This window comes from Neolamprologus multifasciatus, chromosome 22, assembly GCF_963576455.1.
Source record: "Neolamprologus multifasciatus chromosome 22, fNeoMul1.2, whole genome shotgun sequence".
Classification (NCBI taxonomy): domain Eukaryota; kingdom Metazoa; phylum Chordata; class Actinopteri; order Cichliformes; family Cichlidae; genus Neolamprologus; species Neolamprologus multifasciatus.
Genome location: NC_140459.1, coordinates 2,856,583 through 2,883,924, shown reverse-complemented (window position 1 = coordinate 2,883,924; position 27,342 = coordinate 2,856,583). Strand labels below are relative to the sequence as shown.

The window sequence follows — 27,342 nt, the reverse complement described above, 5'->3', positions numbered from 1 at the left end:
ACCACAGGACATAATACTTCAAATTTACAAGAAAGATATTTTTAAATAGGCTTTTTTTTGTTATTGTGCAATAAATGATAACTGACTAAAAATGCATTTTTTGTAAAACGTGCACCCAAGACTGATGATAATTAATCTAAGGGCCAAAATTCTAATTCTGATACTTTCCATAAAATAAAGTGGCTGCATCAATATCTGTTGAGGAAATGCACGAGGGAAACCTCACAATTATAGGAGAGCACCTGAAGTAGGAGTATTATACAAAGAAATCAAACCCAGAGCTTCTTTAAGCGTATACGGTAAGACATTAGGCAACTCATCTGAAAATGAAAGGCTGAAGTTTAAAGGGTTAAACGGACACACTGACAGCTGTGTTCACAGCTCGGGGACAAGAGTGGCGTCTAACACACTGAGGACCAGATCGCTGGCTTTTCATCTAACTCGGCTTTTCTAACCCGGTGTGTTCTGAATGTGTGACACATTTAAACGAATCATTTTCCAGCTTTGACGGGAATCCTAACGCTCCTCTGATCCTCAGTGTGTGTCGGCCTCACTCGGATCATCGATGACAAACATCTACAGAGTCTTCACAGCTCAAACACTCAGCTTCATACGCTTGTTATCGCGTCAGCCACACACGACTGGATTTGTAAACCTGCACAGGAGAATGAGCCTGGATTAAAAAAAACAAAGCCGGCTTCGGTCGTCGTACAGGCCGTCAAACAACCGTCACACACAGCAGGAAACGTTTCTGCGTCCTGCAGGAATCTAAACTGCATCCTGGTCCAGAAGAGTTGGATCAACAGAGGAGAGAAGCAGGCTAATAAATCATTACGCTCAGCTAAACAAAGCAAACGAAAGACGACATGCATATTAAATATAGTCTTGTTAATAGGTTTTATATGCTCAACAGGTCAAATGAAAAAGATGGGAATATTTAAACTAATAAATACTTAAAGCACGTAATAATTACGTGGTGACTACATATTAGCAGTGCTATTTGGTAGAAATGGGAGTTTTAGTGTATTTCAGCTTGCTGACAGCTAAAATCTGACATGTAGTAACAAGCTAGTACAGTTAAAGTACACATAAGTACTGGACTTATATTCATATTAGTATGCAGCAGGGTCTGATTGTGTGCAGCTAAGAGGATCTCCTGGTGGGTCGCGTCGGCCTCATGTGGTAGCACTGTGGAGGTCCACAGGCAGCTGTTTGTAAAAACATCAATTAGAGCTTTCTAACCAATCATTGACAGCTGTTGATCATTTTTACTGGCATAAATTTGATGGGATGAACTCGTGCAGTCGTGCACCAGCATCAGATCTTAATTTTTGTAAAATACCGATGAGGCACAACAGGACTACAAGTATTCAATTCAATTTCAATTCAATTCAATTTTATTTATATAGCGCCAAATCACAACAAATGTCGCCTCAAGGCGCTTCAAGTAGAATCACTTTTCTTAGGCTACGTTCACACTGCAGGTCTTGATGCTCAATTCCGATTTTTTGATCAAATCTGATTTTTTTTGTCTGCTCGTTCAAACTACAAATAAAATGCGACAGCAAACGCGCTCTAGTGTGAACGCTCAAAGCGGCCGCATGCGCAAAAGAAGACGTCACACACAACGCGCTCTGTTTAGACCCAGAGCAACAGTATTGTTTGACTGATGTCCTTAATATAAAGACTTCAGACTTCACGTTTCCCAATTTTTGCTTTAAGTTATTTTGTTATTTACATAATAATGTAAATAACCTAATAATTATCCTTATTGCTGTTTTAGAGGAGCGCTGCTTCAAAGGATAGTTACAGATTTCTGTCAGAATCTGCAGATTATACAGTACAAATAAAATGTTCACGTTTCTCCAACGTTGTCTTCCCAGCAGTTTCACGGGATGGACAGGAAGCGTTCGCGATGTCTTCTCCGGCGCTGATAATCGGCGTCTGTCTCGTGTCAGTGACGTAAAAGACGGATTTAATGCGACTTGACCATCAAACAGCAGCTTTCTAAAACATCAGATATGTATCAGATTCAGCACCACATACGAAAGTGACCCAGATCGGATTTGAAAATATCGGATTTGTGCCGTTCACACCGTCACACCATGATTGGATATGAGTCACATAGGGTCAGAAAAAATCGGATTTGATGCGCTTTCGCCTGCAGTGTGAACGTAGCCTTAGTGATAATATATCAAAGCTCAAATAGAAGTGGGCGTTAATAATAATTCGACTTTACTTTTGTTCATTTTTTCCGAGCAGTCTCTGAACTGGAGACAAGTTCAGGACAAAGACGAATAAGACGTGAACGGCGCTCTGTGGATCAGCGTGTGAAGCGTTCGACTTCACAGCTGTATAAAGTGTTGGACCTCCATGGTTACCACAGCGCGTCCCACACCACCTGAAACACCTCCACACACTGAACAGTTGGTGTTTTTAGGCTACTAAGTAACAGTTGGGACTAAAAACAAGCTAAACTCCAAACCAGCACGTTGTGCATCTCCTCTCTTTAGATCTGTAGAGATTTTTATACATGACACCGTTTATACTTGAATACTGGGGAGGTCAACCGACCACGTTCAGCCTCCCAAAGCGTGACTGTGTTCAACCGTCCTGCTCTTTCAGGGCAGTCATTTGGCCTGTTTGGGAAGTCGGCTATCCTTGTACACATTTCTGGCTTACACACAATTTAATATGTGCACACTGCACATTTCAGTATTTAGTAAAAAGTGCTAACTACGACTGAGTTACACAACATAGACCAGATTTTCTGCGTTTTAGATATTAAGCATTAAACATCAGGTCACAGGCCATTAATTTAAGCACTGACCGAGAAGTAACTTCACTAAAATAACATCCACAACTGTTTAAATCTGTGCCGCCTAAATCAGCACACGTCTATTACACCAGACCAATACACAAATCCACATGATTGTATTACTACAGATACGCAGTAGCACAGGAGGAAACTGTGGTAGCCTCTGTTACTGCGCTGCTATGGACTTGGTTGGCTGACGCTCGCTGTGGTCGTGCTGCGTTGCTAACGGTGTTTCTGGATTTTTGTGCATTTTTAAATTGTTCAAATTTCACAAAGTGCTTTTCACAAGAACAGATTTGCAGAGAGAGGAAATAAACCTCCAACGGCGCCTTGCAGTATTGTTTTCAGTTGATAAATTCAGAGCCGGGACGTTGTTCGGACAGCAGCCTTAACCTCGAGTCGTTCCTGATCCTCTCCTGCTGCTGCCGGGGTTTTCTTATTCGGTTTAAGAGGCAAAATGATCATTTATACTGAGGCAAACTGTGAATACATGCAGGTCAGTCTACTGTAACAACAGAAAATCCTTAGTTGCGAATGGTTACACGCCACTCTTCGATACGCTGCCCTACATATACAAATCCTCTTCCAGTTGGTGTCCAAGTACAACTCTCTGTCAAACACCAGATTCATGTTTGTACATAAAGAAAATCCAGCATTAAATATGTAAGTCAGCACGCAGGCTTTTGGCACCTTTAGTGGAAATGGGAGACTACGAGGGTGTAAAACATACAAACACATCAAAATAGAAATATGTACATACAAATAATGATTTGATCTTTCGAAAATATTCCATCACTCCTTCCAGCTCAGCGTCTCTCTGAGAAGCGTTCTCTTCCTCTTCAACTTCACTTCTCCCCAACATTAAGATTTCATTTCATTTAAGCCTCTTTTTTCCTGCTACAAGGTCGACCTTGTCCAGGCGTCTCTCGGTCGTCAGGACGATCCCTTCTCCCTCGCTCGGTTATCGAAGTTGCCCTGAGGAAACGATCTCGGATCAGAGTTCCTGGCTCGGCCTCGGGCAGGAACTAGAACTGATTTTTAAAGGGAGATGTGCTTAACAAGTCCAGTCAACACTTAAAATTTCTTTAACTCCTTCTGCACCTGTGAGGTGAGGCTGGAGGCGATCCCAGCTGACAATGGACTCGATCTTTGTTTGATTTAAATGCAAATATTCTTACTCTTTGGCCAAACTGTAATCACTGCTAAAAGACCAGATTTCTAAAATGATCCTCAATCAGAGTCTCTGGGCAACTTCCTCCTGTTACTGGCATCATCTGATGTCATAGCTATTTGCTTTTATTAGCATTAACCATTTTGTGTCCCTCCAACAGTATTTTCAACCAGGGACACAAAATGGCTCATGTCAAACCAACCTTCACAGTCTCAGTGAATCATCGGTGCCGATCGGTCGTTGGTTGTCGTCTTCTTCAGCTTGACGCCTCGTCGGATGGCCACCAGAAAGTCCTCCACCTCAGCGTATTCTGTTTCCTCCAAGAGCTCTGGGAGGGGTCGACGCTCCCACTCTGATGACCGACCGCTGGGCTGTGGAGGTGGGGTTGGAGGATCCGATCCCTTGCCCATATGCTGGATCTCCCAAGGGACGGACTTTGGTGACGATGACCCGTTGCTGCCTGGCGACAGAGGAGTGGTGGCTGGGCTTAGCGGGGTCCGCGGGTTGTTGCCGTCTTCTGACGCCGCTTTGCTGGGGAATCCAGGGTGTTCAGGCACAGTGGGAGTCTTAACTGGGATCATGGGGGGCTTGATGGGGATGGGGCCCAGGTTGAGGCCTCCGGATGGTCGTCGCAAGTTGGGTTTGGAGGACGGTGTCCGTCTGATAGTAGCAACCCCCGGGGTGATTACAGCAGAGGGGTTGGAAGGCAGGCCAGCAGTGGAAGCGGGACGCTTAGACTGAAACATGCGGCGGTAGGACTGGGTGATGTCGCTGTTCCTCGGGATGGTGGAGGATTTATCGAAGTCTGAGGACTGCTGCTCCACCTCCTGATCTGCTCCCACAGAGTAGTAGTCACAGTCCGATACTACAGAGACCAGGAGGGGGGAGAATTTAGCACGATGATTGAATTTGAGTCGGTGTAACTGCTGATGATCTCAAGCGTTTCCCAGATATTATATAATTAAAGTCTTTTTAATTCAAGTTAACTTTAAGTAGATTTTTTCTGTTTAGAGTATAAATCAGAGCGAGATTTGAGACGTTCAGACGAGATACAACAAAAGTTTGTTTGTTTCTGGGTCCATATTTAGGTAAGTGAACGTTTGAATTAATCTGGTGGGAGTAAGTTAAGTGTGTTTACCCTGTGAGGAGATGGTGTCCTCTGAGCAGCAGGGTGTGTTGGTCTGGCTGCTGTAGCCGCTGGAGCCCTGCAGGGAATCTCTGCTGGAGCCGTGGATGTCCAGCTGGAGGCCGCGGGCCAGAGCTCTGGCCAGCTCCTCATGGGTCTCCCTGTCCACCTGTCACACACACACGGGAATATGTGGATTATTGGGATTCGTCTGTCCAATCAGAATGCTCTCAGTTAGTCATGTGACTTTCTATTCAAGGACTTGTTTGGCATTTTGCTGGTCATTGTGTCCGACCTTGGGGGATGTTGAAGTGTTGTTTCCTTTGCCCCTGTTTGGCTCCTCTCCTGGTGTGGTGACATCAGCGCCCTGGTGGCTGCTGGGATCTGTAGTCTCTCTCCTGTCCTTGCTCCTCTTCAGGGTATTAACCATGGGCTGATCGTACGGGCCTGGTTTGGCCCAATCCTACACAGCAAGACATCGTCAATAACAGTAAAATATTTTTTGAATATTTTAATTGATGATAATTGTTGTTAATTTTGTCCATTAGTCAAAAGTACAAATAGAAGCATGAACAGAGGGATATTTCTTTTATAGAAATGACATGTTTGCTGCTGTGAGCAAATATTTGGAAACTGTTGCAAGAACACTAGAGTACGGAGCCCCGCAGGGGACATGGGAGAAAATAAAATTAAGACGAACTTTTGCGAGATCTCGCAAAAACTTTTGCGAGATCTCGCAAAACAAACTCGGGATCTTGCAAAAGTTTTAGCCACATTCTTCGGAGGCCGCCAGCTCGAAGCCGACCGGGAGGTCGGGGCACGATGTGCCGGGAAAGCGTTGTTCCTCCCGGCTGTAGTAGGTCTCGACCTCCCGTTAGCTTCAAGCTAGTGGGTGTCAGATCTCCGAAAACGTCGGAGCACTTTTGCAAGTATGTGATGTCTTGTAAACCGAGCAGGTATCTGACGTTTACACAACTACATTCACGCCTCAAAATATCTTAAAAGTGTATTTTGTGACCCAGAAAGAGGAATATTACAACTAAGTAGCTGCCGCCATTGTTGGAATTCAACTTTTGCGAGACCTCGCAAAACTTTTGCGAGATTTTGCAGAAGTCCGTCTTAATTTTTTTTCTCCCATGTCCCCTGCGGGGCTCCGTACTAGAGGTTTATGCAAGCAAATCAAACCATTTTATAGACCGCACCTCAAAACACGCCTTTAAAAACAGAAGCTATTATATAAACTGTAAAACTGTAAACCACAGTCTTGCAGGTGGATGCCTCCACCTCCCAGTGAAGTTGGAGTTTACAACTCAGCCACAACATTAAAACCACACACAGGTGAAATGAATCAACGCTGATCGTTTACTTGTCCATAAGGATCGGACTTTATCGCATACCGCCCACCTAAACAAAAACCTCCAATGACACTCCCCAACGGCAGCTGCCTCCCCCATCAGGAGAGGATACGCCACAAGAACAAGTCATTGAGGAAAAGTCCTTATATCCCAATCCAATCAGAACAGCAGAGCAGACACCCTGTCCCACAGCCCAGAGGGCCGAAAGGACCAGACTGTCACCATCCCAGAGCCAGTCACCCCACAGAACCCCCGCTGTGGTCCTCATAGGTCAGAGTTGTTTTAACAGCGTAACAGGGACCTACACAAAATTAGTCAGATGGCTTTAATGTTGTGGTTGATTCGTACATATGTACAGAAGACTTTAAATGCATTTAGCATGTGGGCAACAATTCAATTTGACATCTAAATAAACCCGTCGACAGAATGTGAGGAAACAACAGCTATGACATCATGTTAAAGGCGTCTCTGTCTCTGTGGGTGTTGCAGGACCGGCTGCATTCTCAGCTTTCCGATTTTCCCCAAATACAACATGAAAAATGTCAGAATTATTCGAGCTTGCATTATCACAACAAGGCTACAGGCTGTGAAACACTGGATTAGAAGTTATGTATTTGAAAGTTTTTAGGTAAAATGCTGCCACCTGGTGGTGAGAGGAGTCACCAGCACAGGTAAGCAAGGCTCTCTGTATAGTGATAATCAATGTTGTTTTAAAGTTTACATTTCAATTTTTAATCTTAAAGATAAGTAGGAATAAAATTAAAATATCGGGTGAAATTTATCCTAAATTGACTGAAAAATGAGAAACTTTTGAGAGAATGAACTGACATCAAGAAAGGGGAGAAAATAAGACACAGATCAACTCAAAGAAAAGAGGAGGACATCGGGGAGAATGAGGAGCAAACCTTCCAGGACGGGACTCTGGATGATGGGATCACTCCAAGCCCCGAGGGGCTGAGAGGCAGGAACTCTCCCGATTGGCCGCAGCCTGAGCGAGACCACGGCCACGTGGGTGAAACGGACGAACAGGAGGGCGAGGAGATGGGAGAGGTGGTGGTAGTGGTGGTGGGAGAGGAGTAGGAGAAGTATGAAGGGTGGAGGTGGGGGTCCTGGGCTCCGTGATGGTCAAAACCATTTGTCAACTGAATGTGAATGAATGAAGAAGCAGAAACAATTCAAAAATTAAAGATGATGCTCACGACTGAGGAGCGAAAACACGAGACATGAGCGCAAAAACGGTGATTCATGCAGCAGAAAAGCAAATGTTTGGGCGGCAGTGAGATCCCAGCATTCATACACATCAAACATCCTGATTTACAGCACTGACGATTTCATCTGGAGTTTCTTTGAAGCAGATGATTTTTTCCCTTTTTAATCAGTATTTTATTTCACTGGCCTTTTTCTGAGATTTTGCAAAACAATTATAAAAAGAATTTGCAGTCTTACAAAAATTCGCCACCCGAAATGCTCCCTACACATTTGTATTTCACATTTATGCATCTTTATTTCATTGCAACAGAGTGATTTTATTCTACGCTAAAGATTTACTTTACTTAAGCCAATAACATCTCAGCAAATATATTGAAAGTCGATCGATTTGGCAATTTATCCGTGTGAAACGAAGCCCCGCTGGAGGAGGACGAGAGCTCCGCATAAGTTCTGATAACCAACTAAATTACGAAGCATAACTGTGGACCAGATGGTGATGCTCATCAGGTTTCACTGCATGTTTCCTGTTTTAGTAACGAAGCTGAGATGTGCATCAAAGTCCCAACTGTGCATTCACGAGTAAATCAAACATGTTGACTCAATATTCATTTTAAAAAGTTCAGAGTAACTGTTTGCCTGAGAGCCTCATCATATAAATATCTCATATTCTGAACAGTTACCTGGTAAAATGACCAGGTAACCTGACCTCTTCACTCTGACCATTACCAGACCAGACTGGCTTTTGTAAATGTGTCTGTTTGACAAACATGAGGGCAAATCTGTTTGTTTTTGGTCCCTTTATTGCTCACAGAGCTCGGTTCCCTTCACATGGGTTAATTAGACTGAGTGAGTAATATTTTAATCCATTTCATGGTCGAGTGAACATCGTGTGCTGTTCGTAGTTTTCAGGATGTTGATGATTATCAGGCTGCCAATCAAACCTGGAAGATTTCTTCCTCCTCAGCCAACACTAGATTATATTTTAATTGTTCATGTATTCACTGAATGTAATCGGATTTGTTAAGCAGCTGGAAACGTTTCTGCTTTTTGTGCTTCACGAAGGCTCCGATTCATATCACTCAAAAATAAAAGCTTCACGCTGCAGAGTGTGACACACAAACAAGAACAACTAAACACTAACACAATTGTGTGTCTACGTGTTCACCTGCTGCTGCCCGGAGCGAGGCTCGGGGGGTGAGGGTGAGGAAGAAGAGGAGTAAGAGGAAGGCCCCACAGTGACAGACTGAGAAGCAGAGACACACGACTGCAGCAGCGCCATGCAGAGCGCACACAGAGACAGCAGTTTGCAGGAAGCACAGAGGGAAGCCGAGAAAACAGATCAAAACACAGACGACAGAGAAGCAGAGGAAGCAGCAACAAACATGTTAGAACAGCAGGACAAGCAGTGCTGGGAGCATGAGTGCACATGCAGAGGTCTAAAATTATTACGACGCGTTTAAGTGCAGTGAAATTGGGTTAGAAAGAGTGAATCTATGAAACAAGCTGTAATCTCCCAAACACTGATCCCAGGTCAGAGGTCAAACAGAACAAAGCAGAAGCCGGTTCAGCAGGTTTAAAGAGAAACTATCATCTTTATGAAACTTTTTTTTTTTAAAAAGCACTACTGCTAGTATTTTTCTCATTATATTTAACAGTGAGTCGGTTAGAGCTAACGCAGGCTGAAGCTTCAGGTCTGTGTCTTCTTCTATTATGTGATTCATGACTGGTTTAATAGCAGCATGTCTGATATCACAGTGTCAGCGCGCTGGGTTACAACCCTGAAAGTGAAGCACAGTTTTTTGGACTGAGGTGAAGATGAAAGCACTCTGAGCGTCTCCTTCCTCTCACATCACAAACATCCTGTCATTTTGTTCATGTGCTAAATTATCAGCACAAACAAACTGACTACATATAATCTTTACGTCCTAATTATCTTTGCTGAAAAAACATCAGCACCAGCAGACAGTGGACACCTTCACGCTCCATCCTTGGATATTTAATTAATGTAAATTATTTTGGCACAGCACTAAAACTAAAATGATCTTGTTTAAAATAGCTTAACTCTAGTAGTGCCTATGATGTCTTTTATATATAAATGTATATGCAGCTGGGTAGCGTAGTGGTGAGCAGGTGCTGCAGTTTCAAATCCCGCCTGAGGCGTCTCACAGCTAGAGCCAGGGGTGACATCATCACCTCCACCTGATTGGGCACCAGGATCGTTGAGTGCGAGAGGAACTGATCTTTATTTAAAATAGGTAAAGACTGATCAATACATACTGACAGGTGTCTGTACCCTGAAGGTGCTTAACAAGACCAGATGCAGACGACGTCTGAATGAATCCTGGTCTCATTCAGGATTTTGTAATTTCTCCAACATGACGTCGAGATTGACTTTTTGTTTTTAAATGAGTAACAGCAAAAGATGATGTTGTTGTTATGAGTGTTAGACATGCCTCTAAATCTGACGATACCTCGAGTTTATTTTATTGTTTCTGCAAAGGAACCCATCTCTCTCTGAGGTTACTGAGGCACGCACACATGTGGCTTCCAGCTAACAAACACAGCATCGTAGGAACTGGGGAACATCCGCAGACATCATAAACAGACTCACTGGTTTATTTTTGGCGTCAGTTCTCAGCGAGTCGATGACTAAAAGCACCGAGCCGCGACTTTTGTTACCTGCAGGGTCTCTGGGGGCATCGGCGAAGGGGATTTGGACTGGTAGGCATCCTGAGAGATGAAGCCAGAGTCGTGTGAGGAGATTGAAGAGAGGCGGGCGGGTGTCTGCTGGGGCAGCACTGAGGAGGAAGAGGAGGAGGAGGCGCGATAACGGAAGTGGGAGGTCGGGGAGTGACAGTGTGAGCCGCTGGAGCGAGAGTCGCTGCTGTTCACGCTGTTCAGGCTGCTGTGGGCCGGACGGGAGGAGACAAATGTCAGAAAGAAGGAAACATGAGAAGCTCTGAAGTCATTCACTGATTTTCTGTTTTAAAATCTCAGCTCATCACACGAAAGAATAAACAATCAACCCTAAAAATGAGCCAGACAGATGAAATATTCGCTAAATAACATTTACTGGAGTTATTTCTCTTTGATAAATCAAAACTTTCAAAATAATCGATGATTTTTAAAAAAGCTGTAGTTCCACTTGTTCACCACAGAGGGGCAGCAGAGGACAGGCTCTCAGCAGACCACCTTATCTCCCTCTATTGTTCAGATAATAAGCAGCTGACATGCCACATAACTAACCTGCACATGCTGGACTTCCTGGATACGGTGGTGCTTGGTGATGAGGGAGGAGTCTGGTAGGACCAGGTGCACTCAGAGCCCTTCAGGTCTACGATTACCTGGAGAGACAAAGATGCTGTGAATCGTCTATAATGTGTCTGTGAAGGTGTCTGTGTGCAGTCAGGTCAAAGGAAGGTTACCGCTGATCAGCAGGTAGAGTGAGTGGAGGTGTGCTGAACGTGCTTAAATCAAAAACCCTTCTGAAATATTTTAAACAGGACTGAAACTGAGACATTTATAACAAGACAATTTGTTTGATTGTGTGGTCACACGACCCCTCACAGCACCACGAGTACCTGCTCACTGGAAGCGGGCAGCTTGTGTGGGTCCATGGTTAGCATCTTCAGGTCGTCTGTCAGCGTCTGGAGGTGTGTAATCTCCCCCAGCATGGACATCTCCTCCTCCTGAGACACACAAACATTCATCAGCTGCAAATTCTACACAAAAAACAGCTTTGAGACTGACGTCACCACAGCAGCTGCTCCACAAGAGGTTTGAAGAGAGAGCTGCAGCACAGAAGGTGTAGGAGTTGATGTTCGTCAGAGATTTACATTTGGATCGCAGCTGCTGACGTCCAGCAAAGCATAAACATACAAATCTAAAGGGGGCCAGGTGTTTCTTCAAAGGCTTGCAGAGTTTCTGCGTAACTCTGGTTAGAGCTCCAAATATCTTTCTGTGTTGTGCATAAACAGTTTGAATGCATCACTGACCACGACAGGCCGCAGCATGGACACGAAGCAGCAAAAGCGACTCCTCTCCTCCACCAGCGCCCTCCTCACCGCCTGCTTCTCCGTCTCCTCCAGCAGCAGGTACTTATCGCTGACGTCCTGCATGGCGCTGTCCAGCTGGGGCTGCAGGTCTCCACGGCCTGAACACAAACACGTGCACATACCTCGTTGCATCCAATTTCAACTGGAAACAGCAAGCAGACCCTCACAGCCACTTGCCAACCAGTTGGAGAATAGTCATTTTTCCCTAGAGACCAGTTGCCAACTGGTCTGTGAATGGGTGCAAAAGCTACAGAACAAAAAGTCTTTGTTTAGTTTGAATTGGGCCTGCTTTGTTCCAAAGTTTGTGCCCGTCACTAAAACACATCCTCGTTTACAGTGGGGGATGGGCACAAGGTAAAACCTCAAGCAATGAAGAAAAGAAGAAATAGCAAACATTCTGGAAAAATGCTGCCCTCTGCTGGTGAAAGTTTTAGTCACAAAGTATCTTTAAGGCATAAAATAGCATAAAAAGAAAGAAAATGGGGACTAATTGCAATAAAAAGTAACTAAAAATCAAAACGCTACACAAAAAAAGACAAAGTTGTCTTTCAAAATGCTGATTTAAACGTTTAAACTTAAGCAACCACCCAAAGGTAACACCAGAGTTTTCTAAATCTCTACACATGAGCAGAGGAACCGTTTCTGCGGCGTTAACAAAATGCAATCACTTCAGTCCATCTTGGCTCAGATCAACAAACTCCACACAGAACTAAAGAGGAGGCAGCCTCACAGCTGCAGCCAGATTATCAGCCATCTGTGAAATCCTCACTGAACAGAACTTTAGCTACAAAGAGCAGAGCCTGCTCTGAAACTACAATCACTCAGTGGCTTCAAAAACAACAGTCAGAGCCTCCCACAAACCATTAACCACATTAAAGTTTTAAACAAGTCTTTTCTCTCTGCCGATCAGTCAGCTCATCCCGCCTGGAAACAAACAACCGCTGGAATCCCACTGAAAACACACCACACATTAATAATGTTTGCCGTTTATGAAATGTTTTGTAACAGGCTTCTGGTTTATTTTTAACTCTGTCCAAATGTCTCAACTCTCCCTTACTCCAAGTCTTTACTAAAGCGGTTTCATTAGATTAAAGATTAATCTGACTTCACGTGTCGACGCGGCCGTTGCGACAGATGAGCTGGAGTCTGTATCATGCTTTAATATCATCTCCCACAGCGACTGTAATTGGATTAGTTAATTTACTTTATGACACAGAGCAACGCTGAACTATTTTTACATTGTTTCATTGACTGATCGAGAGCAGCTATTGTGGGTGTGGGTTTGCCGGAGCGCTGAATATGTCGAGTGTTTGGGGATCTTAGCACGCTACACGTTAATTCTGGTAAATTCATATGTTCCAATTGGAAATGTGGAAATGTTGAACATGAGTATAAGGCGACTTAGATCATCCCTGGTGAGTCATTACTACATCCAGGCGTATTTTACTCTTTTCTTCCATTTGCCCGCGTACTACGAAACAGGATTTAGGGCTTAGCGAAGGAACTTCAGGTTTCACCCTGTGATTTCCATCTCATGAAGAAAGTTCACAACTTATGCTGCAGACCTGACATCTCCAGATCTACTGACCAAACGATTCTCTGAAAAACAGCATCAGGTCTTTACTTTCACTGATGGGAAAAATATAAAAAGAGTCTTAAATGCAGCTTTATTCCTTCTTTATTTGGCTGTTGGCTGAAAGCAAGTTTAGAACCATTTTTGGCTGCGTTCACTCTGCAGGTCTTGATGCTCAATTCTGATTTTTTGGTCAAATCCGATTTATTTTGTCTGTTCGTTCACACTACAAATAAAATGCGACAACAAACACGCTCTAGTGTGAACGCTCAAAGCGGCCGCATGCGCAAAAGAAGACGTCACACACAACGCGCTCTGTTTAGACCCAGAGCAACAGTATTGTTTGACTGATGGCCTTAATATAAAGACTTCAGACTTCACGTTTCCCAATTTTTGCTTTAAGTTATTTTGTTATTTACATAATAATATAAATAACCTAATAATGATCCTTATTGCTGTTTTAGAGGAGCGCTGCTTCAGAGGATAGTTGCAGATTTCTGTCAGAATCTGCAGATTATACAAATAAAATGTTCACGTTTCTCCAACGTTGTCTTCCCAACAGTTTCACCGGATGGCCAGGAAGCGTTCGCGATGTCTTCTCCGGCGCTGATAATCGGCGTCTGTCTTGTGTCAGTGACGTAAAAGACGGATTTAATGCGACATGACCGTTCAAACAGCAGCTTTCTAAAACATCAGATATGTATCGGATTCAGTACCACATACGAAAGTGACCCAGATCGGATTTGAAAATATCGGATTTGTGCCGTTCACACTGTCACACCATGATCGGATATGGGTCGCATAGGGTCAAAGAAGTCGGATTTGATGCGCTTTCGCTGCAGTGTGAACGTAGCCTCTGACAATGAGTGTAGCGGCACAGATCTGAAACAGGCCACCTGGGTCTCTCAAGGCTGTTAAGTTAATATTTCTGCACTGCTGTATTATAAACATGTAATGACTGCATTATGCAATACTGAATTCGTTCCCTGCTGGTTTCATCAGCCCACAGCTACACTTTAGAGGATGTTAGCTTGTCAACAGCTTCTGTTAGTGATGGATCTGAAATGTACGCTGACAAATTAACCATCATAGCTTCTTGCTGAAATATGCAAGAAGTTACCCAAGCACACCGCTTTAAGACAACTTCCTGTCATGTCCGGAGAACAGCTTTTAAACCGTTATGTTGCATGACATGAATCATTACCATGGATGCAAGTTTATTTTGATTCCTCAGACTGTCCTGCTTCCTTAAGCACTCACTGGAGAACAAAATCTGAGTTAATCCATCAACAACGAGCCCCCCTCCAAAATGCACCCTGCACCCCCAATTTGTTAAAACCACGGACAGTGCCATGAACCGCTTGCAGCCGAGGCTCACAGCAGCAGAGAGCAGGCAGACCAACATGTGATTACTCAGTCTTTTCTTGACTTTGCTGTCATGAAAATACGACATGACAGAGCAGACTGAAAAATGCCTGCAGCAATTTTCTAAACCTCAAAGCGACATTCACTTTCGTGTGACGAGATCACATTTAATCAGCTAATTTCACTCCTAACAACTGCTGTCTTTCCCCCTTCACATGGTGCTTCAGGTTTCTCCTCTTTAAAGCGATCGTTTGGTAATCTCATCTTCTGGATTTGAGGACAGACATAAACATGCAATTAAAGTTCCTCATTCCTCCAGCGAGATCCGAGGCCGGCTTCTGTGGTCGGGCTGATAGACGGGAGAACGCTCGCCGTCTCTCTGTAAGAATTTTCCAAGCACAGGCTTCAGTGATAAAGAGGAAAGAAATGGTGAAGACTTGCTTCCAGAAATGTGAACGTAATTCCAGGTTTCCCACAGAATTCAAACAAACAGGATGTCTCAGGCAGAGCATCGCTCTTATGTTCTTGTTTATCTCACGATCGCCTCCTTTTTTGTCTAAATCGAGACATTTCTGAATGCTTTCTTTTCTCCTCATCCTCGTGTCCTCTGTTGACCTTTGCGTAGCCTTTTCGATACAGCATGAGGTCAAACTGAGAAGACCCACAATCCCAAAACAACAGATTGTTTTGCAAGCTTGTGCACTCCAAAGGATTGGACAATCAACATGGAGTTCCACTGTAATGCAATCAGGGGTCTGCGTGAGAACGTTGCATTTACCAAACCCAATCCGGTCGTTAAGTGATGACGTGATGAATCCTACTTCCGGGCCTAAAGTAGTCTGCGTTTAATATGGCTTTTATGTTGTTAACATGTTTAATGTTTTGTATTTTCTTCTATTTAATCTCAAAAAGCTCCTAAAACAGTCAGTGATCACTGTTGACCTCCCTCAGCTTTTATTACCGCTAATCATTTATTTAAGCTCAGTTTTTAAAACCTTAGGATGTAACTACAGCCCAGCCCATGCAGCAGTATATGAATGACTAACCTCGTATTGTGGATGGATTATCTCAGTTGTTCTCCTGCTGAAGTTTGGTCCTTTTACAGCATCCTGCCATGCGATTACATTTGTTCCTGACCACCGAGAACACTCACGTTAACTTTTATCGAGAGGAAGAAAGTTAGCTTGTTTATGTTATGCTAACATAGCTGTGTCGCTAGCGGTTACGTGGCACATCATTAGCTACAGCTAGCCAAACTTCAGTAACCCTACAAACGTCACTGCTGTTTAGTTTTCTGTCTTCATTTATGTCGGAAGTGATAACAGAGCTGTACGTTTTAATTTGTTTCCAAAACCCCGCAGTCAGGACATGCTATATTGTATTTAGATAGAAGCTAGCGAGCTAACTTCCTGCTAACTTCTAACTGTCATAAATTCCGTTTTCATGGATGCCTGGATGTTAAACTCAATTGTTACGCCTGGTAGAGCAGAACGCTGATCATTTTATTAAAGATGAAAGACAGTTTTTCAACTATCAGTAATGCCATAGTGATCGTTTGATATATGGACCTGCAGTGGAGTTTAGGCCCAGACACGGCTAGTGACGTCAGACTTAACGACCAGATAACCTAACCGGTTCATGGTCTCTCTGTCCTCTCTCCCCTCACCTAGTCGGTCGAGCAGATGGCTGTCCCTCCTGAACCTGGATCTGAGGTCTCTTCCTGTTAAAAGGGAGTTTTTGCTGTCGCCAAGACATCACCTGGTCATTGGGGTTCTCTCTCTCGCTCTCTCATTGTAGGATCTTACTTTCTCTGATTTTTAAGATTCCTTTGGATAATTGTTATTGGGAACTGATGCAATAATAATTCAAATCTTAGTGGGATGAGTTTAAATACCTGGAGTCAAACACCCAAAGCAAAAGGTCACTGCACAAGAGAGTGCAGGCAAGGTGGAGTGGGTGGAGACAATTGCTTAGATGTCTCTTGGAAATTAGATTTAAATCTCATCACAAATCACTTTTCACCTGGATAAATAAAGGATGAGAGTAAAAGGGAAGATTTACAAGATGCTAGTGACATTAAAAAAATGACAGGAGAGAGCTGAAGATGTCAAGACTTTCATTGGCAGTGACCAAGGTTGAGCAGCTCGGGTTGAGCAGCTCGGGTTGAGCAGCTCGGGTTGAGCAGCTCGGGTTGAGCAGCTCGGGTTGAGCAGCTCGGGTTGAGCAGCTCGGGTTGAGCAGCTCGGGTTGAGCAGCTCGGGTTGAGCAGCTTGGGTTGAGCAGTTTGGAGAGGAAAGGCTGAGATGGTTTGGACATGTGCAGAGAAGAGATAGTGGACATACTGGGCAAAGGATGTTGAAGATGGAAGCAAGAAAGTAGGAAAACCTCAGAGGAGGTTCATGGATGTAGTGAAGGGGGCCATGCAGAGGGTTAGTGCGGGGGTGACCCTTCAAGGAAGCAGCCTGTTGTACCCTGGATACCTGCAGTTGCTAGGTTTTTAATTTTTTTTAGCTACACACACACACACACACACACACACACATATATGGATATAAAACACATCCACATATTTGAATTTAAAAGAGACATGAAGACAAACTGGTGCAAACTGTCAGCTACAAAACTTTATTTTCAAACTCCGGCAACTCCAGGATCCCATGTGATACTGTAATAAAATCTATAGAGGACCATAACACCCAATTAAATTCAGCACTACATGGCGGTGTCTATGATGGGGCACTGGAGCTCACCTCACACATGACCCAACGCTTTAGACCAGCTGTGCTGTTTCCAGCTTCGTATCAACAGTTTCTTTCACCCTTTCCTGTTTAAACTCGATCCATTTCGAGTTCCCGTGCTCAAAGCCAGCGCTATAAATAAAAACCTTTCTTAAGGTGGTTTCCCTCAATCTGTTTCTCATAACATTAACTCTTACTCAGAGCTTTCCCTTCAGTTTCCAGTCTTCAATCCTCTGTCATTACATTCATTTGATTCCAGCACAACTTCCTCCACTTCTTTCTTTTCCTCCCTTGAAACTTCTCCATGTCCTCTTCCCTCGTGACATCCACTCCAGTGCAGAGGGAGTTTCCTCTCGTGCAGTAATAACAGGCTGGGAGGACCTGAGGACTGAAGCAGTCTGGCCACATCTGAGGTTCCTCTGGGGTCAACCCTGGGTCCTGTTTGTTTTGTCTTAGAAGCTCAATTCAAAGCTGGAAACCATCGAGTCCTTTGTTGGCAGCAACAACGAGCTTTTGTTTCCAGTCATAATAAGGCTCGTTTCAGTGCGATTGCTCAGGCTGGGACTGCTTGTTCTAAAAGCAGAGCCTGTTTTGGTGTTTACTCGTAGTCCTTTGGAGTTCAGCGGGCAGAGTGAAGAAGTAATATTGCCACATCACATTCCTGTAATTCCACTGGATTTCATGCTATCCTAAAAGTTATTTTAGAACAATTTAGTCAAGTCCTTTAGTAAACAGAAAACTAAGAGTCAGCGGTCATGCTATCAGCTCTAAGAGCCTGCAAATAAGAGGTTTACTCTGCATTAACAGCCTGACCCTGGAGGAGCATCATCTACAACTGTGAATGATCAAAAATATCCTGATGCATTCAGACAGACCACTGACTCTGTTATAGCTCTCATCATCTACAATGATCCTCATCGATCTCTGCTCTCTCAAGTTTGAGGTCCTCGGTTGAAATCGCAGTCTGCACAGGTCATGGTGCTTTACACAGGATTCAGCATGTACTGTGTTCACTGCTGTTAGATGGAGCTGAAGGGGGCGGCGCTAACATGGACCTCCAGGTTGTTATCTGAAAATAGCATCAGCGTGGAAGCTATCTGGACACGCCCGAGAAGACGATGCTGAACAGGAGCTCAGTTCATTTTACATTAATAATTTTGGTCTTTATGGAGCTGTTTTCCAAACTTTTTCATCACACCTCAAACATGCTGGATAACCTATGCAGCTCTGTCGGCGTCCGTTCATCCGCCCGCCCTCTTCTACTAACCGAAGTCAGGTCATGGTGGCAGCACCCTCCCTCTGGGGGTTCCCAAAGCATTCCTATTCCAGATGAGACAAGTAATCGATTCAGCCCGTACCACCTTAACTGGCTCATTTTGACGCTGCAGGAGCGACAGCGCTACTCCTCCGGATTCCTCCAGATGTCCGAGCTCGTCGCCCCATCGCTAAGCCCGAGCCCACCCCCCCTCCAGATGAAACTAAGGACGTTTTCACACCTGTAGTCTGTTTACTCTGAATCCGAATCAGCTGAGGCGTTTGTAAATTTGTAGCATTGACCATGTTTTTAACGTTTGATTTAAACACACTGCAGGTGTGAAAACAAACATTATATTCACAACATGACTCTTTCTTGAGTGGACTCTTTCAGTGTCCACTATTGAATCAGGTAAGTCCAACATGTTTTTTTGTCAGTGCAAAAAGAAGTTACGGTACCTGTATGCCTACACAATATTGTCCCGGGAGGGAGAAAAACTTTCTGGTGAAGTTTTGGTTGATTTTGGGTTTTGCTTAACGCTAGGTTGATTTTATCAGTGAGGTTTGGATTGTTTTCTTTCTCTAAGAGAGAGAAAGATGGTTTTATGCTTGGACATGTTTGCAACGGGCCCCAGTATTTGTTACTTTATTAGTATCTTATTGGTTACATTTGTTTTTGCTTTTGTTACAGTGCACTGAAATAAGAACATCTGAGAGGTGTGATCCACCGGTGGTGATATTTTGGTATTTTCTGAGTTCCTGATTTAACAAATCAGCTCTTTAATCCAGGCCTGAGAGATTGAACTTTAAAGCGCTATAAAATCTTCTTACTGAAAACAGTCGCAAAGTATTTTTCTCCATGATTATAATGGGCTTGGGAGTCATTACCCAGACTTTATGAACAGAGGTGAAGAGTCGATGGACCGGTAAATCGAACGGTGCACCTTTGAGCTCCGCTCTCTTCACCCTGGCTTCACCAATCCAATGCTCTCCGACTTCCCATCGCATGTGAAGAAGATTCCAAGATGTTTGACCTCCCTTGCTTGACTGAGCCTCTCCACAACCCCAAACATTTGGTGCTGACCCTGTCGTGTGCTGCGTTCGGGGCTGAGTCACACTGGTTAACCCGGTTTTACTGAATATTTCCTTTGAAGACTGTCGTCCAGTGTGCCTCTAGTCTTTGTTGTGTGAGTCACACAAACATCTAAACAGCGTGGGAACATGTTTCAGCCGACCGAAGTGGGCTGGATGTCAGAGTGCGACCGTCTCATATTCACAACCCTCTAAGCTCGCCCTCTGGATTATTGTTTAAACTTTAAGACACTTTTTTTTATTATTGAAATATTAAAACCACGCAGACTAAACATTGGAGAAGTAAAAATGGAAAACACCAGTCGCCTGAGCCTTTTGCATTATTCAGAAAAGCAAGAAAGGTGGATGGATGTGTACTTACCGAAAACATCAGCTGGACGAGCAAAGCATGATGGGACGCCAAAGGAAACACATAAAAACACGATATTAGCTTTTACATCTGCACATTGCTCCATGCAGTTACACCCTATAAAACAACTACTGATTGAATTTTCCCACAAATACCACAAAGTGTTTAATTTAAACAGTTTAAAGTTGCAGCAAAATATCGCAGCCCCTGCAGTTTTTCATGCACCTTTCTTAGCTTTCTTCTGCAGCTTTAGAGTGTCTGATGATCTCTTCTTGATCTCCTGACGGGCTTTCTTGTACTCTGGAAGACGCACACAAACACGGCGTGAATGCAAACAGCGTGTGAAGTTTGACATGCATGTAGAGGTTTTGAGTGTGTGTGTATGAAACCTTTGGCATGGTCTTTATCCAGAGTGTTGGCGACTCTTTTCCACTCCTCCATCTGCTCCTGTAGAGGGTTGATCAGACAGTCCAGAAACACCCTGAAAGCACACACACACACACACACACCACACACGGTTAAAGCTGTTCCTTTTGCGGACAAAAACAAAGACCACACAACACAAATCGAATTAAAGATGAAGGCCGGATTAAATCTGTGGGGAATGAATGCAGATGTGTGTGTGGGCATCATTAGCAGAGTGATTAGCTGCAGCGGTTTCTTCCTAACAGAACCGATGCACGTGCAGAAATCAAAGGACTTGATATTTTTAAGCATGCAGATCAGATTTAAGTGTGCATACAGCATCCGGAGCATGCATGAGCCTCTCTGCCTCGTTGGGGCTCGATCACCAGTAAACCGGTGCATGGAGATCATTCCCAGGACTTCTAAGAAGTTTGTATTTACCAATAATTTGACACAAGCATATGTATTTAGTTTCTTGAATGAAGAAGATGATTCATAAAGCAGTTTGTAAGAGGATTTATTCTGAGGTCATTTTTCCATTTAGTAATTAAAGGCTGACAGAGATCAGGAGATATTAGATATTATGAGGTCATATTTACTGGGATTTACATGAGCTGCTGTGCATATGTCCGGCATTAAAAGAAAGTCAAACACTAGTTTCACTCCTGTGTTTGCCCCTGGTCATCTGCACACCACCAGCAGCCTCTCAGAAACGTTGGTCTAGAATAAATACTGTGATTACAAGAATAAAAACCAATTAGCTTTCATTCCCAGGTTAAATGACTGCTGAGGTCACGGCCTTTTAGCAGCTCCAGTGCCAGTTTTTTTTTTTTTTTTTTTTTTTTTTTTTCCGCCTGTCCCATTTGGTTCTTTAGTCGTCAGAATTGTTGTCTGAAGACCAACAAGGATACCCAATGGATTTATTTTGCCAAATGGATCATCATGGCATTGCCGTATTTGTCCATTTGATCAACCTTTGTTTTTATTATTTATTTTATTTTCAGTTGTTACAGACGGGACAGACATGAGTGAGGGATAGGAAAGGGAGAAAGAAAGAGGAAGAAAAACAGAAGGGGAGAGGGACAGTGAGAAAGGGGGGAAGAAAAAATATCTCCGGGATCACCTGTTGAGAGAAAAAGAATAGAAAAGCTCCAGTGCCAGTTAGCAGAGAGTCAAACTGGGCAGACTCGATCATTTTCACCCTTTTCCATCGATGATGTGAGTCAGTGCAGAAATTCCACTCAGTCATCATTTAACTGGACTCGAGTTTGGTGCAACCGAAGAAGAAAGCAGTGAAATTGTTGCTACTTCTATGTGTCGTTATATTGTTTACCCTGCTTTCTGACACTGTGACCTCAAACATGTTGCCCCAGAAGGGAAAAAGAAGTCAAAGGGAAACGGCTCGGTCACCTTCAAAGGACGTTTACCCTCAGTTTTTTCTTAAAACTTACCTACTTGGTTATTTTGGTGTGAAAACAGAAGTTTATTTTAAAACTCTTATTTAAGATTTATCAGCCTGATACTGTATAATGTGACAATAAGAGGATTTTACACCCCACGTGGCCAGGAAACACCTTTGGATCCCCACTGAGGAGCTGGAGGGGGGAGGTGGTTGGGTGAAGGGCATCTGGGACGCTTTGATTAGCCATATAGAAAATAACTGGATGTCTGCTGTGACACATCATACTTTATTAACAGAGGTGAACCCTGCATCCTCCTGCTACTGCATCCCTATTCACAGAGTCAGCTGGAGGTCCCATCCTACAACTTCAATCTCTCAGACTCTGCTTTCACACAGGTGGAGTTAATGGACTCATGCAGCGAAGGCAAAATGAAAAAGAGGAAGGCTGATTTTGATCAGGAGGAGCGGTAGGTGAGGTTTACAGGCTCTTGGAAAGAAAGCTGGTGAAAGGATGTGGTCACAGCAGGGCTGATACTGCACTGCGGTCACGTGGATGTAAAACGTGAGGGATGAAGAGTGTAAGGAGGATTCGTAAAAGCAGAAAGAAGGCGGCACAAAGATGGACGAGGGTGTATTTATAAAAACTGGATAATTATTTTCAGCCACAATGATGTCGTTAGATTGAGTCAGAGACTGATGGACCAAGATGGAGGATCTAAAAGCTGAGGCAGGCAGAGGAGCAGGTTGCCATGGAGAACTGGGAGGACAGGCCACTCCTGTTCATCTGACACACACACACACACACAGATCTACCCACATGGAGAACTGGCGTAGTTTGGCCTCGATGCTGCGATGCCTCATGCACATCCTGGTGAGGGCTGAGCCGATGTCCCGGGTCCCCCCTGAAAGCAAACACACAAACACAGAGGACAATCTGTCAGTCAGACCGGGAGCTGCAGATCTATGAAGACTTTCAACATGACGCAAACTCACAACTAAAATCTCCCTTGCAGCTCCCGCATTTGTAAATCCTGTGTTTCTGCCTATCATCTATTTATTTAACCTCTAAATAACCGGCTAAAGTTCAGACTGAGCATCAGAATGTTAAAGTAAGGTGAGTTAAAGGACTGAACATTGTTGTTGGTGTCGGACAGGTTGGTCTGAGTATTTCAGAAACTGATGACTTTCCCCTCATAACCATCTCTAAGGTTTAAAAAACAGGAAATATCCTGTGAGCTGCTGTTCCCTTGGGAGCAAATGCCTTGTTGATGCCAGAAGACAAAAGTGAAAGGTCAGGCTGCTCTGAGTTGATAAGACGCAACAGCGAGTCAAATACTGACCAGTGAAAACTGAGGTATGCAGAAGAGCGTCTGAAAACACGTCACACCTTAGAGCAGATTGGCTACAGCACAGAGACACACCGAGCGCCGCTGCTCTCAGCTAACAACAGGAAACTGAGGATACAATTCTCACAGACTCAGACGACTGAAGAATCACCGCCTGGTCTCATGAGTCTTGATCCTGCTGCAACATTTTGATGGTAGATCCATCCTGCCTTTTATTGGTGGTTCCGGCTCCTGCTGGTGGTGTAATGGGAACACTTCTTTTGGCTTTTTTCTGCCCTTCAGTACCAACACAGTATCAATGCCCCAGGCTGTCTGAGTACTCGGTGTACTCAGTGTCTGCTTCCAGCAGGATAACGCGCTGTGTCACAAAGTTCATCTCATAATAGTTTCTTGAACATGACCTTCACAGTCACCAGATCTCAATCCAATCGAGCACTTTTGAGGCAGGAACAAGAGATTCACATGATGGATGCAACTGACAAATCTGCAGCAGCTGTGTGATTCTGTCACGTGGTTTTAGACCAGAATATCTCACATGTTTCCAGCACCTTGTTGAATCTACGCCATGAAGATTTCAGGTCCTTCTGATGGCAAACACAGGTCCAATCCAGCACCAGACCCTGAGGAAGCGCCCAGTGAGTGAAGCAAGTAATAAACTCTTAATAGATTATAGTAAAAACATGCGACTACCATCCTCAACGTAACAGGTAAACACAAACCACAAGCTTTGACAAGCTATAACTTATCCTGTTTATAATCAGCAGGGATGCTAAATGTGTACAAAACTGAATTATTCCCCTTACCTAAGATAGCAAAAACACTTGCATGTCATCAGCTTGTGTTATATGGAGCAAATCTCTAGGAGAATGTAAACACACACACACACAGATCCTGTCGAAATAAACTGCAGAGCACTCGTACTTCTGTGTGGGTCTGACATTAGATCTGCACAGCATCAAAAACTCATGTACAGCTGTGATTTTCTTATCACTGGAGTCTGCTAGAGTAGCTTTGCATGATCCAGAATTCAGAATAATCCTCTTTTAATCTCACACTGGACCTTGTTGCAGTTCATCCTCTGATCAGTGCAAATCCACAGAAAAGCTAACGTCCTCAAAGTCACCCAGATCTCAGCACAGGTGAACATTCATGAGAGTCTAGAAACATGCCGAGCTGCAATCACCACCATCATCACAACCACGCTGCATTAGCTGCTACAAGCTAAGGGAAACTCCTGGATTTGACTCTTTGCATCTCTACAAATGATGACTTGGATAATATTTAGCGTGAGCGCACAACAACACCGGATTTCTTCATCAGCTTACTTGGTAGAAAGCTTGTTCCAAGTATCTTGGACTGGCTGACATTCTTCTGTGAACTTAAGCAGAGTTTGCTGTTACTTTGTGTAATCTGAGACGTTATTAAAGGACAAAGAAGGTAGCTGCACCTTCTCCCACACAGCCACTCGATAAACAAACCCCTGAAAACACGAGCTAAATAAATATCCTTCTGTATTTAAGACTGAAAACAAGGCAAACACATTTGATAACTTAACCAAGTTAATAAAGCAATTTCAGCAACTCCAGAAATGGACGCCATTCAACCTCCAGTGTCTTGCTCAGGGACACTCTGGCAGGGTGTTGTGGAGCTGACTGTCAGTGCAGCAGAAGCTCCACAGGCGCCCAAATAGGCCAGATGGTCATCTTCTCTTTCCCCCAGACAGAACACTCCCTCCTGGGGAAAAGTTCAGCACAACTCAGCCTGGCAGCCTGGAGATCCAGCAGCTCCTCCAACACACGCCAGCGCTCGCCTTCCTGTACATGTGAAGACAACATGCACATTCCTCTCCAACTTTAATCAACCTCTCCTCTTAATCTCCTGACTAGCAAATTCTTGTCTTTTAATATCGTGTATTGTGGACTTGCTTACTCTTTAACTTCTGGAAGGAATATCATCAGGAAGAGCCCCACTGAGCAAACACACGAGTTGGCTGGGGTGGGTGAACACTGCAATGCACCACTCCTCTCCCTTCCCGATGCCTTCCTCCTTTCCTCTTCGTCTTCTCTCCGACATGTTTCTGTCACACCCTTTTCTGCCTTCTCTTTAGGCTCCTCAGAGCCTTCGAAGGCACAGCGAAGACGAGCCGTCCTGCTCCCAGCGCACATATAAGATGAAATATCATTACCCTACGTGTGTCTATGATGGATGCTGATGATTAAATCTTCCACGCTGAATTCTCAGCAAGTGAAAACGAAACAACGTCCCAAATGGGAAACTGAACCACATCAACGTGTAGAAGAAAGCTGCGTGAAAAGAGGCTCATAGCAGAGACACGGCAACAAGCATGAAAATATTAGTGCCGCTCCCGTCAGCTGAGCTTAATGGGTCAACTTATGTGAGTGGAGTGGAAGAAATGTACGGCAACCAAGTGCAAATAAAGATCAGGCTGTGGTTGATAGAAGGACCAAATTGTGTCAGTTCCAAGTTTGATAAGGTTTCAGCTCTAAAACTATTTTTATGATTACAGATTAGGGCTGCCACGATTAGTCGACTATCAAAACCGTCGACGACTGATTTAATAGTCGACGCGTCGTTTGAAGCTTTGTAAGATCACAAAAGACGCAGGAATAAGTAGTAGGATTTAAGAGTGTAATAACGGACTGAAACAGAAGATGGCAGCACTGCATGTACAAGGATGCCAGCTGCCGTTAAACCCCGAAGAAGAAGAAGCTGTGTCCCAGAATTCATAGCGCAGCCCAGCTCAGTTTCCAACAATGGCGGCAGCTAGTTAGTTTTAATATTACTCTTATTATTCTTTCTGGGTCACAAAATAAACGTTTAACATATTTTCAGGCAAGAATGTAGCTGTGTAAACCTCAAATATCTGCTCAGTTTATCAAGACACCACATATTTTCAAAAGTGCTCCGACGTTTTCGGAGACGTCTGTTACCCACTAGCTCGATAGCTAGCCGGGGGCTAGGCTAACTAGAGCCGTGAGAACACCGGACTCCCGGCTAATCGTTTTCAAACCCACCGCCGTCTTTCACTACTCAGGTTAAACATGATATATAAGTCACTTAGATAACTTAAAAATGTTATTGTTTGGCTTTTTTTTGTATTTTATTTGTTCCTGAGTAAATCGGTTTGGCTGAGATTAAAGTTATAGTTTTTACACAGCTGAATAAACATCAAGCAGACAGCTGATTATCAGAAGTGTGAGATGCTCAGAATATACTCGGTGTCCTGTTATATTTTAGATAGCAAGGAGTTTATTAAACTTCACCGAAACAATCTGCAGATTTCATTAAAATTTAATAAACTATCATCTTGTCTCTATTTTTAGTTAGCACATACCTTAAACACTTAAAGCTGTAAGCTAATGATAGTTATATACGAGCAGCTGTACGTTTTACGTCCAATGGATGATGATCTGATTAGTCGACTAATCGCAAAATTAATCGGTGACTAGTCAACTATCAAAATAATCGTTTGTGGCAGCCCTATTACAGATAGTTTCAATAGCAAAGATGTATTAAAACACTTTAAAGACTGGCTTTCTGACCCTAAACCTCTGTCGTGTGTGGTGTTTCTGGGAGCACACAGTGAGCTGTGTTGAAAAGTTGCCCCATAAACTGTTCACAACAAAGTTTGTAGATGTTTTAAATAACTGTGTCATGATTCGTGGAAAGACACGTTAGCGCAAAGTTTTCCTGGCTCCCAAAATTACTCCAGCACCAAAGTAAGTGGAGAGCTGAACCCTAACTTGACCTGATTTCTTTTATTTTGGAAGAAATTCTTAGGGCTCTGCTGATGTTATTGACGGTTTCTTGAACCCTGAAGCCTCGGGGCTGTACGGTCCATCAGTCATTCATCCATGTTTGATTTAGCCATTTCTTTAAGAAGCTCTTTTCACTCCAAACACCACCTCCTCTTCCACTTTCCTCTTGCCCTCCTTCACACCGTCTCTCCATCACTCCCATCCTCTCTCTCGTCTGTTCTCACATTCAGAGGAGGTGCTGCCTCCTCTCTTCTCACCTCATCTCCTCCTCTCTGCTGCCCTCCGCTGAGAAACAAGATGTCACA

The 27,342-nt window shown here is 43.8% G+C and overlaps 1 protein-coding gene across 4 annotated transcripts in view; it reads right to left on the bottom strand.

Moving 5' to 3' along the window:
* Positions 1–4,009: 4,009 nt before the first annotated feature.
* The window catches only part of LOC146492572 (protein MTSS 1-like), a 75,678-nt gene continuing 52,345 nt past the window's right edge, over positions 4,010–27,342 (bottom strand). Inside the window, exons 4-16 of one of the 4 annotated variants that reach the window (XM_085149202.1) lie at positions 22,730–22,814; positions 20,495–20,586; positions 20,331–20,405; positions 20,118–20,129; positions 11,675–11,832; positions 11,261–11,368; positions 10,926–11,023; positions 10,359–10,584; positions 8,845–8,922; positions 7,376–7,612; positions 5,411–5,578; positions 5,128–5,284; positions 4,010–4,854 (exon numbers count right to left, since the gene is read on the bottom strand). In XM_085149202.1, the coding sequence (XP_085005328.1) occupies positions 4,202–4,854; positions 5,128–5,284; positions 5,411–5,578; positions 7,376–7,612; positions 8,845–8,922; positions 10,359–10,584; positions 10,926–11,023; positions 11,261–11,368; positions 11,675–11,832; positions 20,118–20,129; positions 20,331–20,405; positions 20,495–20,586; positions 22,730–22,814 (2,147 nt within the window). In that variant the 3' untranslated portion in view covers positions 4,010–4,201. Of the gene's footprint in view, positions 4,855–5,127; positions 5,285–5,410; positions 5,579–7,375; positions 7,613–8,844; positions 8,923–10,358; positions 10,585–10,925; positions 11,024–11,260; positions 11,369–11,674; positions 11,833–20,117; positions 20,130–20,330; positions 20,406–20,494; positions 21,498–22,729; positions 22,815–27,342 lie in introns of those variants that run through there. The other 3 variants (XM_085149200.1, XM_085149199.1, XM_085149201.1) reach the window with 3 other exon arrangements.